The 17,184-nt window shown below is 47.5% G+C and overlaps 1 protein-coding gene across 5 annotated transcripts in view; it reads right to left on the bottom strand.

The window, feature by feature from the left end:
* PCCA (propionyl-CoA carboxylase subunit alpha) overlaps positions 1-17,184 on the bottom strand; it is a 369,734-nt gene that overhangs the window by 8,112 nt on the left and 344,438 nt on the right. For 4 of the 5 annotated variants that reach the window (XM_079138616.1, XM_079138619.1, XM_079138617.1 and 1 more), the window contains 2 exons: positions 12,944-13,084; positions 1,960-2,037 (listed from right to left, as the gene is read on the bottom strand). In XM_079138616.1, the coding sequence (XP_078994742.1) occupies positions 1,960-2,037; positions 12,944-13,084 (219 nt within the window). The remainder of the gene's footprint in view (positions 1-1,959; positions 2,038-12,943; positions 13,085-17,184) is intronic. The other variant, XM_079138618.1, reaches the window with a different exon arrangement.

Here is a 17,184-nt window from a genome sequence, read left to right as displayed (position 1 = left end):
CCTTGGAGGAGTGATGGAACGTGGAACTGAGCCCTCCCCTTCCGCCCATTTCTCCCAAGTGTAGTCAAGCTGTGCTTGCCAAATTTGTCTTCAGATTTAAAATGAGCAGGGAAGGGCCAGAGTGTGTGGGAGGCAGTCCTCTGCCTCCATGGAGCCAGCCACTTGGGTGTGAAAGCCCACAGCAGATGTGAACCAACTGGCAGACACCCGAGTGCCAGCAATGTCTGGGTTGGTGCACTGGTCTGTGTCCCCACCCTTGTGGTGAGAGAGCCAAACCATTTTCTCTCAAACTCAAGCTGAGTTTTTAAGAAGGCTGTGAACCCATGCAGAGAATACTCCAGAGCCCTCCCAGCAGATGCTGTTTGGACTGAAGTGGCTAAATGACAACACTGATGTCTCTACTGGTGATATATGATGTTTCTGATGATGGCACATCACTGGAGTAGAGACTGTTCATTGTAACCCTTTCTCTAGGAGAAAATATGGCCCTCCCAGGCAGGAACCCCAGCCTCAGACTCAGCTAGGCCACTCCTGCTCTGCCGGCCGGGAGGGGAGGGTGGAATGAGCAGAGGGCCTCCAGCTAGCAGGAGCTGGGCCAACGCACAGAATTCGCTCACACCTGGTCGCCCCTGAGCGGCAGATCTGGGCTGCTGAGGGCCAAGGGCTCTGCCTCCCCGTGAGACAGCTCCAATAGGAAATCCAAAGACGCACAACATGGCTCCCCACGGCTACAGGAAGTGAGGCCATGCTCTTTATTACATGAGTGCCTCAGCCAGCCACATGGGGACCCATGGCCTGCAGCTGACACCCATTCTTGACCCCCCACAACATCATGGATAGAAATTTCATGACACTAGTGCAGTAAGAATGTTAAACAATCCCTAAGACTAAATAAAACAGTTTTTGCATAAACAGAAACCCACCTTTTCTTGTCCACTTTTAAAACGTCATCAAAATTAAAAAGCATTCCTAAAACACGATAGTTCATGCCATTCTACTCTGCCAAACCTCCCAGACAGGGTGGGGCCACCTGCACCTGCACCAGCCTGGCAGCTAGCTCAGGGCTGTCCAGTGTGTACAGGGACCTCTGCTTTCCCTGCTGGGAGCAGACAGGGAATCCCCCTTGTCCTTCTCTGAGAATCAGTCCCTTTGACTTTTGGAGTGATAGACCATGAGACAGAGGCTGTGTCTCTCTGTTGCAAACTTGACTGTGAACTGATGGATCTCTCTTTACACCCCAGGTCCCCACGGTGTGGCCACAGTGCAGGCCACAGCCAGCCTTTGCTGCTATCCTCACGTTGATCATGCTCCACTGTGCAAACACTTCCAAACCAAACATCCTCCAGAAAAGGGTCATTTTCCACTAATGGCATCCCCTGAGTCCTAGGAAGAACAGTGAAGCGATTGCTTCACAGGCTTTTTGTTTTCCTCAAAGAAAAAAATACATTTGAGGGTGTCACTCTTAACAAATTTCAGTACTGACAGGCCTTTCTCCTCCTCCTCTTCCTGCATCATTAAGGCCCATGAGTGTGCACAGGGCTACAGCTCCTCATGATCTACAACTGAATTGTTCTCTTCATGGAGAAATTATCTTGAAGAGTTGCATTAATTTTTGCAATCTGTAAAACCGTTTCCTGCTGCGTCACCTAAGTCTCAGATAACTAACTGCCTCCAAGACAGATGTAAACATTAAAAATTAAAGACCCCTTAATTTGAAAGACATTAAGGTGAAGAACAATTATGCTTTGACTACCTGAACATAACACAGACTCCTTTCTGGAACCTGCTCTCTGCAAGGTAGGGATACATCAATGTAGAGTGAAAGAGCCCCTGGATCTTAATATCCTCCCCATGAAAGAGAGAGGTGGCAGAGATCACCTCCACTGTCCCTTTCAGCCCAAACCGTCCTTGAGTCAAAGGTGGTCACAGGCTGGTGTGGGTGAGAACTTGGGCACATACCTTGCCAGTTTTCCCGGCTGTCATGCTGTTCTGCATTTTCATGGCCTCAATCACGCAAATTTCCTGACCTTCTGATACCTAGAGAGTGAATTAAGAGTAAGCTGAAGTTTTAAAAGCACTCTACTTTGTAATAAAACCCAAGAGTGAAGTCTTTAAGGAATTTTTGGTCAAACATACTGAAACATATGAACACTTCTCATTCCTAGTTCATCTTTAGGGGATGGTAGTGAAAGGCCATTCCCTCTACCACCAAGTCCTCGTCAGAAAAAAAAAAAAAAAAATCCCTGATTCTGAATGGTTGGGGGTGCTGCTTGTTTCAGCTGCAAAATTGGAATATTTTTCTGCTTTCCTGAAATGTCCAGAATAGGCAAATCTCTACAGACAGAAAGACTGAAGGTTGGCTGGGGTTGGGGGACACAGAAGTGACTGCTGACAGGTACAGGGTTTCTAAAATGGATAAAATCGTTCTAAAATTGACTATGGCGATGGCTGCCAACTTGAAATACACTCAAACTACCGCACTCACAGGCGAAGGGATTTACAAGGGCCGAGCCATGTGAGTCTTAGCTCAGTGAAGTCGTCACCAAAACGTGACACACTTCTGCTGATGGCGGGGGGAGCTGGAACAGCTGCGCATCAGGCCTGCGAGGACGGTCCCTTCCCTGCAAGATGCCCCTCCTGACAGAGGCGGCTCCCAGAAGGCTCTTCCCTCACCTGAACCGTGTCTGCAGCGGGATCACAGGCACCTGCTCAGGCTTCCTGGGTTCCAATGTCGGCCTTTTATCATGAGGGAAATCCTGGCCGAGCTGGTCCAAACCCAGTGGGGTTACACCTGAGGCTTCCACCCAGGAATCAGTGACTAAAAGCCACTCTATTTGTCCACTTTTCTCTGGCCTGATGGCTAAAAAGCCACAAGCTAGGCCAGATTTTTCTCTTAGCTTTATGGAAAGGGGGTCCGGGTCTTTGGGAAGGACAGGGCTTGGCGGGGTGCTGGTGGGCTCCGCGGCCCCAGCACTGTGGCTGTGCTTGGCCAGTGCTGCACCAGTGCCTGGAGAACGTTCTTTCCTGCGATCCCCAAGTGATCTGCAAGTCCCCTCCCGGCCCCCTGCGTGGCGCGAGCTGTCTTGCTGGCACGCCGAGCGCCTGAGCTCGTGTATTCTCTTCCTCTGCTGTTCAGGTGGTGGGCTGTTTTTTCCTGGCACAGAAATATAGGAAGAGAGAGGATGCCAAAGCTCCGGAGCTGGCACGGAGGAGACGCCGTGCTGCCGAGCGCCCGTGCTCACTGTCACCGCGGATTCATCTCACCTGGCGTCTGCATTCCACACCCGGGGCAGAAGCAACACGCAGGGGGCGAGGGGGACAATCACCCCCTCAAGTCATCATACTGTCTTTCTTCTCTTTTCAGAGAAAGGCAGGGATCAAGAAAGAGAGAGGGCCGGTCCATGCAGTAGTCCAGCCCGTGGCCTCCTAGACAGAGCCAGCAACGGGACTCAAATCACCCTGACCCGGACACTGGGCGCCCAGGTCATAGGGCAAGGCGGCTCCCCAGGGAGTGGATCTGAATCACAACAAAACGCCATGGAAATTCTGTCCAAAATTAGGATTCCACCTCCACCTCTGGGCTCTGGCCACTATTCCCTTGGCAGATGGACAAGTCCCTGCTATGGGTACTTGTGTGCTAGCCTCCCGTATGCCCACCAGCTCTGTCTTCGTCTATGGGGGTCAGAGTCCAGGGCTGCTGGGAGCCCCCTCCCCCCGCCCCTGCCCCTCAGCCCGGGTGGGAGGGCACAGCCTGGGTCTCTGCCAGCAGCTGTGCCCCTGCCTGTGCCCATCCCCTCTCATCCCATTGCTTGGGATCTGCTAGGCACAGGGAGCCCCTACTGCCTCCCTAACAGATCTGCGAATAAGAGTAAGAAACGAAGCCTGCACAAGCCTTGGTCACGCCACGGGCGAAGGCCAGCCTGACAGTGATGCCCACAGCAAACACGTTCCAGGCCAGCTAGCCAGGCCAAGCCACGGCTGCCCTCCAGGCCCCACTACAGTCTGGGCACAGCAGGAGGTGGACAACAAGGTCATGGGGCTCTGCCATGACTGCTCACCAACCACTGGCCCTAGCTTATAACACAGACCATTCGCCAAGGGTGACTACAAGGGCTGCGTCCCAAATCATTAATCAGAAATCCAAAGCCTCTGATGTGGCCAGACACAATCAGAAGTGGGAAATCCCCAAAAAAAGTCCCTCCCTACTATGAAACTCTGGTGATTAAAACAAGTCAATGGAGGCCGGGGTGTGGCTCAGTGTACAGTGCTCAACAGCATGCAGGAGGCCCTGGACTGGACCCCAGAGCTACAAAAAGATAGGTAGATAGAGAGAGAGAGATCAGAGAAAGTGCATCCTGATACCAAGGAATCCGACTTCTGCTGGACCCACAGCACAGCGCTAAGGAGCACAGCGTGACCTGGCTTTCCACTGGCCTTTTCCACCAGTTTCCCCAGTTCCTCACCCTGTGTCTGCACCATACTTACCTCATGATTTGCCTTTAAATAGAGACCTAAGTCACCGTGGCCCCCCTCTGCTTTATCTGTTTTGTAAACAGTTTTCTCTCACCCAAACCTGAGAGGCAGCTCTTAGAAACTGTTCCTTGATACCCCACCACACAGTGTTGTCCCTCAGGATCATGTTACACACACGTCCACAGACACGCATGTATACATGCAGGCTTCATCTGACTCCAACTTATTTCAGCCCCCGACAATCCAGTCGGGGAAGCAAGTACAGTACCCTCTGCTGCACGCCAGAGAATGCAGTGGAGAAGATCCACACGGGGCCAGCCTCTGGGCAGTGGCTGTCCCTGTGGGGTGTGCTTGGGGCCTGGGTGGACTCGGACCAGGCCCCAGCTCCCAGTTCCGCAAGAGGCATCTCTGGGCTCTGGTGAGACTCGGCTCTCATCTGGGGCCACTGCAGTTTGTGGCGGCCCACACCGTCTGCAGCTGTAGAAGATGCCACACCCCCCAGGGCACAGGAGACCTGGGCAGGGGCCACGGAGGCAGCACCTTCCGGCCTGCCCTGGGGGCTCCGGTAGCCAGGGCATTAATTGGGTGCACGGAGTGGGCTCCGGAGCCTGCAGGCTCGGCGGGCAATGCACACGGCAGGCCCGGCTCCTGCAGCATGTGCGCACGCTTCTCCGACACTTTTGTGCATCATCTGATAAAGACTTACTGATTGTGACAGGATGTCTCCAGTGTTGGGCTTACTAAATGGTCACAAGCCTGGAAAGTCTTTCTGATGAGCCCAGCCCGCCTGATGTATTTCTCCGCTCCCTGTCTAATTGGTGCAAAGTTTGGAGGCCCGAATCCTGTATCTTTCATCCGGCTTATTGCGTCCTCTCCTCTGACACGGGGTCAAGGTTCACATTCGCATCCGATTATCAGAGCAGCACTCATTAAGCAGGAGCCGGCCTTGCCCCCGAATGAGTAGGCTGGAGAGAGAACCCGGCCCATTTACTCAGCAGATTTTCGCATGTTTAGGGGGCCTGCACGTCACCCAGCATTGCTCTGTGCTGAAGAGTTTCAGACATCTCCAGCTGATGATTAATTGTGAGTGATGGGAAATAAAATCCAGTAAAGCCAGCTGCTTGCCATGGTCGGCAAAATGACTCTAATGGATAGAGGCTGCCAATTTTCCAGTTTTACTGGCAAGTCTTCCAAGTGTAATTAAGGGAAGTTATAAATGATATGGAAATCTATCAAGTTCCATTTATTTTCAGAGGACTCTTTCCCCAGAGACTTTTATCTTGAAGCTTATAGTATGCTTTGTTGTGCTAATGATTTAAGCCACATCTTGTTTCTGATTAAAGCCCCCAATCTCCTTCTACCAAGTCCTCTTCACTCCTTCCACAAAGATTAAAAGACAGAACCTCCCAGCGCACGTGGCCTCTCTCAGAAAACTCGCTACGACTGGGACACATTTGGCAACGTGTATCCTTCAAACCGCAAACTGCCATTGCCCCTAAGGAAGCTCAAAGGAGGTGCAGGCTGGAAAAGAGGAGGGGGGATCGCCAGCAAACATAAAAGGAGGACCCCAAAAGTGGAGGCTTGGAAGCTGCACTGGCAACCAGATATTGATCAGAAGGGGGTGTCGCCCACTAATGTCATTCGATTTGGAATAAAAGCATGAAAGTGATGGCGGAGGCCTAAAATTGGAGACGTGAAGGATGACTGCACAGTACTCCATTTCTCAATTTCATCCTTCAGAGCCACAAAATGGGGGTGATGCAGTGACTGGATGAGATTTACAGTAACAGCTGTGGTCTTCCCACACAAGGGAGGCCCTTCTAATGGGCTGAGGTCTGTTTGCAACAGACGGGGAAGAACAAAACAAGGCTCCCTATTAAGAGTGTGCAGTCATATTTCTGATAAAGAAAATCATTATGGGAGTCAGGTTTCCTTTAAGACAGCCCCTACCCTCTTTTGTCACTCAGAGCCAGGGCTGCTTTAAAGGTGCTGTCGTTTAAATATAGGCGAGAGGACGCGAACGGCGTGGAGTTTGTTCCCCCTTGGAAGCCCACTCTCTAGCAACTGTAAAGAATGCGGAGGAAACCGTGCCAGGGGCATATGGCCTTCTACTGTGCTAAACATTCATACAAAAGACAGGTTCATCAGTCATTGGAGTATCTGGATAAAAAATTAGCTCCTGATGGATGGTATTTTGAGCTTACCTGCTGCTACTACATTACCAGAGAAACACAGGTTTTGAAACCCACATGACATTAGAAACTGCAGACCATGAAACACGACACGTGCAGGACCACATAATGTACGCCAGATTATACAAAATAATAAATAAGCTATTTAAACCCTCTGCCTAAAATTGGGCCCGCTGCAAGGAACCCTGGGTCACTTCTACGCAGGCCAATTAATGCACAGCATCTGCTGTATAGAAGCGGGGCATGAAGCACTTCCGAATGATTTCGGCAATTAAAAGAAAACTGTTTCCTGCCTCTTCAGACAGCAACTGTTTCCCTGCAAGAGTGAGCACCAAATCGCCGTGTGCAGCTGAAAAAATCAGTCCCCTTTTGGAGGGAGAAAGGCGGGGGGAGATGAATTTTTATGGGAGAAGGCGCCTTCTTTTGTTGTCCTACATTCTGTGTTTGTCTGCCAAGTGAGACAGAAGGCTCCCAGGGCTTACCGGCCTGCTGCAGTCTCCCCTTCTGCGCCGGCCCCCCGAAAACCAGGGATCGGTGTCAACCCCGCTGACTACTCCGCACAGGCGAACACGACTCAGGTGCCCTTTCAAAGGCGCATGGGTGCCCAGTGCAGTGTGTCTAGAGCCCCAACACCTGAGGCAGGCAGCTCCAATTTGGCTAAAAGGCAGGCAGGAGTCGGATGATCCCAACTTCCCCTTCCTGAGCCACTGAGATAGCCTGCTACATGTCCCCTCAGAACTGCAGGAGAAAGGCGTCCTTTCCCAGGATCTTCATGTAAAGGGTGTGTGTTGGGGGCGCAGCCCTGGGAGGCTGCAGCATTTAAGCAAGATGGAACCGTCATCAAATTGCAAAGAAAGGAGAGCCCCTGGCAGAGGAGCTGCAGGCCTCCTGTGACTCGCTGAGCGGCATCTGAAAGGAGAGGCCACATGGGTAGCACGGCTGCTGGCTCCAGGACTTCAGGTCTGCCCTTTGTCCACCAGGGTCCCCACCTGGGACTCCCTGGCACTGTGCGGAGGGAGAAGAGACCAGGGAAGGAGGGCAGATCATGGCTAGTGTAAAACAAGTCTAGTGTTTCATAAAATTCCTTAAAATAAAGAAAAATATTACTCCCTACTGCCCTCTAACTTTACTCAAAACCAGAGCCAACACCTATGGTTACAAAGGTGCCTTAAGATACTCTAAGAAATCAGTCTGCAGTCTCCACCTTTGTGAAGTAGGCTGTGTTAGAGGATTCAGTGAAGCTGTGATTTTTCTTTACATTTGTTTTTATTTTTCAGCAGAAGACTGAGAAAGATATTTTGAATCTTGCTAAAGCTGAGAACCATCATGTTCAGTTATGATTAAAACCAATACAACATGCCCCTGGTCCCAGGAGAGAGCATTCCTTGGAAAATAAGACCAACCTGGCTTGTAGAACTCTCCTACAGTATTTAATTTTCTGATTGGTCCATCGAGATATTTTGATCTCATATTGATAATTATCAAGTTAAATTGTAAAAACTGTCAAATTGTTACCAAAAACAAAAACAAAAAAATCTTTAAAATTTAAAAATAAATGTTATCTGGAAGAGATTAAATGGCCAAGACTAGGAGAGTTATCACCTCTGAAGGAGACAGGGCAGGAATCCCCCTGGGGAGAGATTACAGGGCAAGTTCATGGCATACGTAATATTTTATTGCTAAGTAAAATCTGAAGCAAATATTGTAAAGGTGAACAGAGCGCATGGGTGCCAGTGAGACTGTTCTCCACAACCTTCTCTGTGTTTGTAATATTGCACAATTTAAAGGTTTAAAAATGTTAATGAGCACACGAATCTGCATACGTGCTGTAGAATACAATCTGGAGGTTTAGGTGCAAAACTGGCATGTTGATAAATAAACTGCTTAAGTGACTACTGCTATGAAATGTGTACATGTGATCATTGCCATCATTTTCTAATTGTAAATCAAGGTATCCAGAAACTGGAAAATCTGTCCAACAGCCAGGCTCACTCCTCGCCGGAGAAAGATGCAGTCGCTGGCCCTGGCTGCAGAGGCATCCAAGGCTGGTGGCACACGCACACCGATCAGCAGGCCCCATCCAACCTTCTCATCTACATGCTTCAGAACTAAGGCATTTCTTCATGATTGAAAAGTAAAGGTTTCCAAGTCTGTCTGCCACTCCCCAAGGTCAGCTTTAAGCTCAACTGAAGGAGCTTTGGAGACAAAGGGGAGGTGTGGATATCAGGCTGTGCGATGGGGCCCCGGGCCTTGTGGACTGTGGTTACCCATTTGCCTGGGAATGCTCCCTGGAAGGGGCACACGTAAGAAGGAGCCACGGTGAAATCTGGGTGGTGCTATTAATAATCGCCCAGTGTTTGCACTGGTACTCTACAGAGGATGCCATTTTTTGCCCAAGGCATTATTCTCGAGAGCAACAATAGCAAATCCCTAATTGCCCTTCTGCTAAATGTCAGTCTCAAAACAAATGGGATCTTCCTCATCCGAAGTCTGTCTCCCTAATAGGAATGGGACTGAGTGGCATGAAAAACAGCAACAGGTATTTAATTCTGCTCTATTATTTTACCTGGTTTCACAAACAAATAAGTCACAAACTACTACGGAAGAAAGTAATGTAAATGAGCAGCAGCCTTCTTATGTGTTGTGCCTCATTTAAATTTCTGATGCATTAAATAAATATTTCTAATGCAAATCTGAGATGACTGCAGAATCCAAGTATAACTCAGAAGAATCTTAACTAAATGCAGTGTTAAAGTATCTAGTTGGGCTGGCTCTTTTTTGCTGCTTTTTATTGTTTTGTTTCTGATAGCAAAAGGCTAACAAAACAAATGTGCTCAGAATGGCTTTATGGTATACTCTGAAGTCAAAACAAAAATCATGCAATAAATGTAGCAACTGTACATCTAATGTTAACATGTGGAAAAGGTGTATTCTGCCTTCATTCTAAAAGAAAATGGACTTTAATTATTTTTGGTCAAGAATATCATAAGAATAGAAGTTTAAAAATTAAAACAAGTCATAAAATGCTAACTTTGATTACAGAAGTGTTCTTAGTTTACGAAATATGCATGTATGACAAATATATTTAAATATGATGGTGTTGTATGAAAAAGAGGTATTTTTCAAAATGAAATGTCATTGTAAAAACATTTTTAGAAAGTATATAGAAAAGGCATATAAAAGTCATTCTATCATTTTCAGAATTAAATTTGTGATTCATGACTTTAATAATCCAGTTCTACTTTGTGGTTTGTTTACTTTCGTGCATTTTACTGTCTACTGACATCCCCTGCCCACAAGAAAAGCCAATTATAAAATCATGTAAAAATGATTTTGTTGTCATATTTAACATTCAATAGTGCATCACAGAGATTGAAAAGTATTAGTGCTTTTGCCATGTGAGCCCAGAAAGTATGTAGAGCAAACAGAGCTTCAGTGTTTAAGCAAGGAAAGAATTTCAAATGAATCAGCTCTCGGCCCCACACACCAAGCTCTCTGAGGACATCTCTCAAGTCCAAGCGGCCCAAATCTCTTCTTCCTGAGGTTTTTAAACTGCTCAATTGTTTATTTCACAAAACAGATTTGTCACTTATGGTTTATGTGACACTTTTGCAGAACTTCTCATTACTGACCCACCATTCTAAAATATGTTAAGTTTTGCTTGTGGTCAACATAAAAATTACAGATTGCTGGAAGTTAAGTTACAAATAATTTTTTGTAGTAAAACAGAATAGTCGCAGGCCCTTGGTTATTTTCAGGTCCCTGATTTCCTTGAAAACACGCAGTGACTGATTGCATCATCTTCGTACTGATAAATGTGGAGACTTGCTCAGCTATTGTTATATTCTAAGAAAAACATAATGCATTCTGCAGTGTTAAAATAACTTGAAGCAACAAAACTTAAAAGTTGCAAGTAGCATTTTCTTATAATGGCCTTCCTATGCTATGCCTTTGGTCCAAAAGTGAAGTTTCTTGTGTTCAAATTACACGAGACAGAATTTAACTACAGAAGTTGCTATAAGAGCAAATGATTGAATTCCTCACCCTCATTTGGTTTCAGTGTTAGGGGTTTGGGACGTTTTTCACTCATAATAGTAATTCAAGAGAAAACAGTTTTTCACAATACGATGACACAGAATGTGAAAAGAAGTTTTGCGAGGACCCAATGAGAGGAATAAAAGGAAGCATTACCCCACCTGACCAGCCCAGGCACTCGGGCAAAGACCACTCCTAAAGAGGATATAGGGTGCTGAGATGATGAGCTACTTCCCTAGGTGGCCTCCACGAACTCCGACTTTAAGGGACACATCGTACAGGCCTCCTTGCTCCACAGTGACACTGTTTCTAACAATGAGTCCTCAATTAAACCATTCTCAGTACCCGCATTTGACCATGGGTGGATGCTTTCAATATCTGAGCCACCCCAATGAAGCAAACACTAATATCACATTGTTCCCTTCCACTAAATGCCTTGCTTTCCCACATTAAATTATTAACCAGGAAATGGAAAGTATGAAGGCTAAACCCCTTTGGTATGCGGAAAACCTAGGCCAGGAGACCACACTTGTTAAACAAGAAGGCTGCGCTGGCCTGGCCTAGCAAGTTCCCTGCTTCCTGCCTGCTGAGCAGACCCAAGCTGGGCAAATGGGGGGCTAGGATCATAACCTTGACCCTCCTGTCTTCCCTGCTTCAGGCAGGAGCCACCCCCCACTGCCCTGCCCTGCCTCTATACTTAGGCTTGGACTCAGGTGTTAGAAAAGTAAGGATTTAAGATAAACACATTATTTAAAAAAAAAAAAAAAAAAGCACAAATGTGATTTTCTAATTAAAGTCACATAATTAGGACTGACAAGCTCAGACAGGCAGTATACAGACTCTACCACTTCCAGAAAAACCTTAGGAAGGAAAATGAAAAGACACTCTGCATGCTGCATGCTGACCTGCCATCAGTCCCCTAGAAGAGTCCCCTGCTCCTCTGCCAATGGAGCGTGTGCGTGTGCAAGGGTTAGCATGGAGGCCAAGGAGCTATCCTCTGGGACTGCCTCCTGTGGAAGGCAGAAATACGAGGCACACACTGCCCTGTGCTCAGCACACACACATAATTCCCATGAATCATCTCTCCCAATCCTAACATGCGGGTCAGTGTTAGCTTTCTTCCAGGAATAGCGTGCTTTCAATACGTGTAACAATTCACAGCCACTTAGCCTCTGATGCTTTTCTAGAAAGCTAGGAGTTCTATTTCTGTGTTGTCAGGTGCCGTCACTGCCAAGGCAGCTTTCCAACTCCATGTCTCAATTTCAGGCTGTGCACCTAAAACACCTGAATGAACCTCATCATGTCTACTTACTATTCCTTTACTGTAGATGCTTTTCTAGAAGGCAGTGCCAACTCCATGAGTATTCCTCAAGGTTAAGAGGATATTTTGCCCATATTAATAAAGAAATCTGGAGGCGTTTTAATAGACTGTTGACAGGAAAAGATGTGAACCCCAGTGACTTCGCTGAGGTATAAAATGGAATCGCCTTATCATCCATGACAGTCTGTCATGTTTGCCACTACTTTACTGCACCTAAATAAAAATGCAAGTACTTAAGTGCCGCTAGAAGCCTTGTGCTGCATCTGACATGGTTTCCATTTCACTTTTTCTGTTAATCAATAGATATTTCTATCTATGCTTTAAGAAAGTGCATACATCCTACCAGGTCATCCAGGGCGAGCTGTTTGAGGCTGAACATGTGAGGAAATGTTAATATGTCTTTGATCTATGCTTCAGTGTCACCAGGCCAAGATGAAAAACTTCAAACTGTGAGCCTAAATTTTGTTTAACAAATTACGGAAGTGCTGTGGTACCAAGCAGATTACAGGGTTGACCTGTCCTTAACTCTCCCTCCCAATTAGACATTTATTTCAGAAATCATGCAGAAAGTTCTCCAGCAGAGGACTGTTTCTTGGCATGAGTTCTTCAAGGACAGGTTAAGCACAAAGCGCTGGAGAGTAAATAGTAATTCTAAGTAAAATCTTCTCAAAGTGCTGACTTTGAGAAATAAGAGACGAACCTGGCCTTCCTTCTGTTGCAGCTCCGGATCGCTGGGAGGGGAGGGGCTCAGAGGTGTGTCCCTAAGGTAAGTCAAACCCGAAACAGGGAGATGGAGAACTCACAAGGTCTGCCTTGCTGTTTTGTGGGCGTCATTCAAGGCAAGGAAGAACGGCTATGGGGGTAACGTGGAGGAGAGCAAGTCTGAACTACCAGGCCCCTCAGGGACAGGCACGGCCCTTACCATGTCCCCTGGCTTGACGGAGACGGCCACCACCACTCCAGGCATCGGGGAACGCAGAATGCTGCTTGTGTCCTCAGCCACTTTTTCCAGCATGAATTTGTTCAATTCTGCAGCGAGTTTGGTTAAAACACGTACTTTGTACTTGAGGGAAAAAAACAAAAAACAAAACAAAACCATAAAGGAGTTTAAAAGATGAACTTTTCCTCCAAAGTAGCACTCACTCAAAATCAGGTTTAGCTTTTAGTACATACAGGCGTAAAGTCCTTGTATGGAGCATCAAAATACATTCTTTTTCTTATACTGTGAATCAGTCATTTAAGAAAACTTCTTGAAATAAAAATTACTCATTAATTAGAGACCCCTAATAATCATCCTGGACCCTTGAGAAAAACACCTTAAAACTTTGTGAAGAAAACAGTAGCCATTCTGCTCGTGTCCCTTCACCGCTTACAAACGTGTGGAGAAAGGCAGACTCGCCAGCTGGGCCGGCCAGGCCGAGGCGGCGCGGCGGCGCTGTGAGCGCACATCAGTAGATGGCAGCAGATCGCTGTGGCAGGCTCCTGCACCCGCCAGAGAGCCACCGCGCTGTGCGCACCCACAAGTTAAGACAAAGGGTTTCAGCGTTCATTTTGGGTGAACAACCTTTAAGATTCAAATCTTTTTCCTGTGGCATAAAATGTTACATTCGCAATAGAAGAAGTTAGCTTTCCTTTCTAAGCACGACATCATACAGTCTTTCTGCGATCAAGATGGTGAGGACTGGAGGAGGAAGATGAAATATCATGGGAATACCTTCCCGGCTGGGGGCCCAAGCATCAAGGATTTACAAACATGGAGAGGAAACAATAAACAGCAAGGGTTTCAGGCACCTTTTGTAGGGGGCACATTAAAGTGGATCCAGTCCCACTGAACATTTCCAATAAAGGGAATCTCTACCAGACAGGAAAAATCCAAGATCTCTGGGGACACTTGCAGGAGCCACGATTGGTTCTTCCAAACAAGCAAGAAGAAATGGTTTGAGGACGTGCAACTGGGGAAGAGGGAACCCCGGCCTGAAGACGCTGGATTCCACCAACCACCTCTGGGGAGAGATGGAGAGGCACCGAGGCCGCCACTTTGTCTGAGGAGAGCTGCTGAGACCCCAGGCCTCCTGTGGGCACTATGATGGCAGGGACACCAAGGCGAAATCCCATTCGCCCTTCCACTCAGTGCAGAGGCAGGAAACCTCCAAGTGGGCTCTTTGCAAGGCCTATTTAAAAGGAGGGGGGAGGGCCCAATGAAGAGCTTTGATGGCCTAGGTTCCGAGGAGATCTGCGACACTGTGACAGGTTGAATAATAACATCTTTTGCATGTTTCTTTACTCCTGAGTGTGTGTTTTGCAATCAAGACATACAAGCATCTGCCAGTTTCTGAAGGATATGATCCTTAAGTGAAATTACAGTGCAAATAAAAGCTTTTTGCTCCTATTAAAATTCATCTGAGTCATAAGTGGCAAGGGAAAAAGCAAGGAGAGTGCATGGGGCTGTCAGTCTAATCAACATTCTGGGCAGAGGGACTATTTATCAACGATGAATTGTACCTCCAAGTCCTTCATTAAACCTATGGGTGGGGAGGAGAGGGGGGAGCATAATTGGGCCAGACTGCACAGTGTTGGTATCTGCCTCTGCCTTGGAAGGGGAAATCCAGGACTGGAAAGGTATGGCAGTCCACTGAAAAGTTACTTTCTAGTAGGCAGCACCCTGGGGAGGTCCTTCTCTGGGACAGGTCAGCACGGGGCCCCTTCAGCTTCCAGGGCAGCACACAGGTCGTTTCGTCCGATTCAACTTCCAACGTGAACCCTGAGTTCAGGAAAAGTCTCTACACATTGAGAAGAATGTCATCTACAAACTTCCGCCACCGCAGATGAACTTAACTAATTTTAGCTGTATCACAAAGAAGCATTAACATGGATCCAGTGCTAGGAGTGTACTTAGCCTCATTTCTCCCCAGAAATTACCAGACCCTGAATAAAACTGGATCCTTTTACTCTTTTTATAATGTTCATATCTTCTGGATTCCTTTCTCTGTGGGACTCCTGCTTGGCTTGGAAAGAGATGTAAAAGAGTCACAAAACTCAGGGCCTCCAGATGCAGGCTTTGTTACTCGTGAAATGTTCCTTTTCCTTTTGTATTTGTTTATTGTTCTTAAATCCATTTGGGGGATAAGTGACTTATTGTAATCACAAGTAAAAAACAACGAAGCAAACTCTGGAGAGGCCCTGGTGCACACAGTTGGCTTAGAAACCGCCTTTCTGAATACGGAGGGGCAGAGAGAAGGTTCTCTTAAGATTACCTTTGAAGTCCTCCTGGCCCTTCAGTGTGAGCGTGCCCACGTGAGCACGCAGTCTTAAAAGAGCCTCCTGGCAGCCTATCTGGGGTACAGGGGTTCATGCCCCATGGGTCCTAAGTGGGGCACATATGGGTCCATCCCAGCGAGACTCAGAAAAGCTTTTTGATGCCTCAGAAAAGTTTTGAGCATACACCAGTGCTAACGGTCAAAACTGCTATCTACTGGTTTCTCTGGATCCCTGGGGGACACAGAGCAGTCAACTAGTTGAAAGATTTTAAGAAGGTGCTCCTTTGGCAACTGCAGGATACAAGTTCAGTTTTGTGGTGGGTGATTAAATATTCCAGGAGCGGGTGTGTGATACTGCTCTGGAGAGGTCAGATTTTGTTGTCATTGTTTTCAAGCAGATGGACCACACTGTTGACATTTTCAGATGAGCAGTCCAGCATTCCACAGGGCAGTTGACAAGGTGGCCAAGCAGGACCCTAGAAGATGGAGGTTTTCAGCTGCCCAGGTCAGCAGTAGCATGTGTTTGATGAGAAGCTGCCTGTTGGCGGGGCTGGGCTGCCGCAGAGCCGGAAGTTACCAGCTGGGGCCTCATCAGGAGACTGAACTTCACTCTACTGGCTTTAGGGAGCTGGTCTCCAAACCACGACAGGGCTAAAAAGTTCTTGAAAAACACCTCACCGTGTAAGTTAGAACAGAGAACAGGTGCTTTCTAGCTTTGGCCTGCACGCCTCAACCCATAATCCATACGTGACAATAAAGGGAGGAATGGCTTATTACCTAATGACCCAATTATGGAAAATGACCTCTAGTCTGGGTCTCTAAGCCGATTCATTCTATGGTGTCTATAGTGTAAGACCATGTGTAATAAGAAAATTTCTCCCAAAAGTCTAAAAGAAAGAGAGAAAGAAAATCACAGCAGACATGAAAGGCTCAGGAAGAAAACCACAAGAGATGAACAATTAAAAGGAACACATTGGGATTATTTCTAAAACCAGCACATGGAAGCTGACAATAGGAGAAGGCTGGGGCTGGGCCCAGTGAGCTGTGGTTAGAGGGTGTGGAGCCAGCCATGGGCCGAGGCCTGGGAGAGATGGGTGCTTCCTCATGGACTTGTGAGCCAGCGCTCCCAGAACTCTGTGCCCTCCAGACAGCAGGAAATGCCCCTGCGAGACGCACACATAGTGCCGCCCCTCTGGGTTCTGTGTCCACCTAGGAAGGGCATCTTCTTAGGGAGGCTCTTGCTCTGAGGCCTTGGGATATGCGTTGCTTTTACAGATCCCAGTGCTGCTGTGTTCACAGACGGTTCACACGGCTCTCGTGGGGCACGTGCCCAGTGTGCTTTGCATCCTCTCAGTTGTGGTTTTGGGTCCTCTTGTGCTGTCCCTCTTCAGGTGGGCTCCATTCCAGTTTCCATTCCAAGTCATTCTTCCAATGACAATTAGGAGATGTACAGGTGATCAACTGCTGATGTTTTTGCTTGTCAACTCCTGGCCATCTCGGTCAACCAGAATCAAGAGCCAATAATGAAGGCTTACTCTAAGTTTTTACATGAATTATCGTCACATCCTGGTGAAGTAGCCCCAAACCGCACACCCCGCCCTCCCTAACCATGGCGGCACACGGGTCTCCAAAGGCCTCTTCATATTCAAGGCCCCCAGAGCCTGGAACGTTAAGCTGCAGCTTCATTTCCACCGTGTGAGAACCAGCGCTTAAGCATGCCCTTAAAGACCTTCTGGCCGAACTCAGAGTTGGAGGAAAATCGTCAATGTTTTCCTTTATTATTTTATTTTACTAATTCACTGATGGGTTGGTTGATTACAGTACTAGGGATTGAGTCCAGGGCCTCGCACACGCTAGGCAAGCACTGGGCTACATCTCCAGCCCTTTTTATGTTTTAGTTTGGGAA

The sequence above is a fragment of the Sciurus vulgaris genome, assembly GCF_902686455.1.
Source record: "Sciurus vulgaris genome assembly, chromosome: 4".
In the NCBI taxonomy this organism is placed as follows: domain Eukaryota; kingdom Metazoa; phylum Chordata; class Mammalia; order Rodentia; family Sciuridae; genus Sciurus; species Sciurus vulgaris.
The sequence above is the reverse complement of the archived record's forward strand: the minus strand, read 5'-3'. Positions and strand labels throughout refer to the sequence as shown.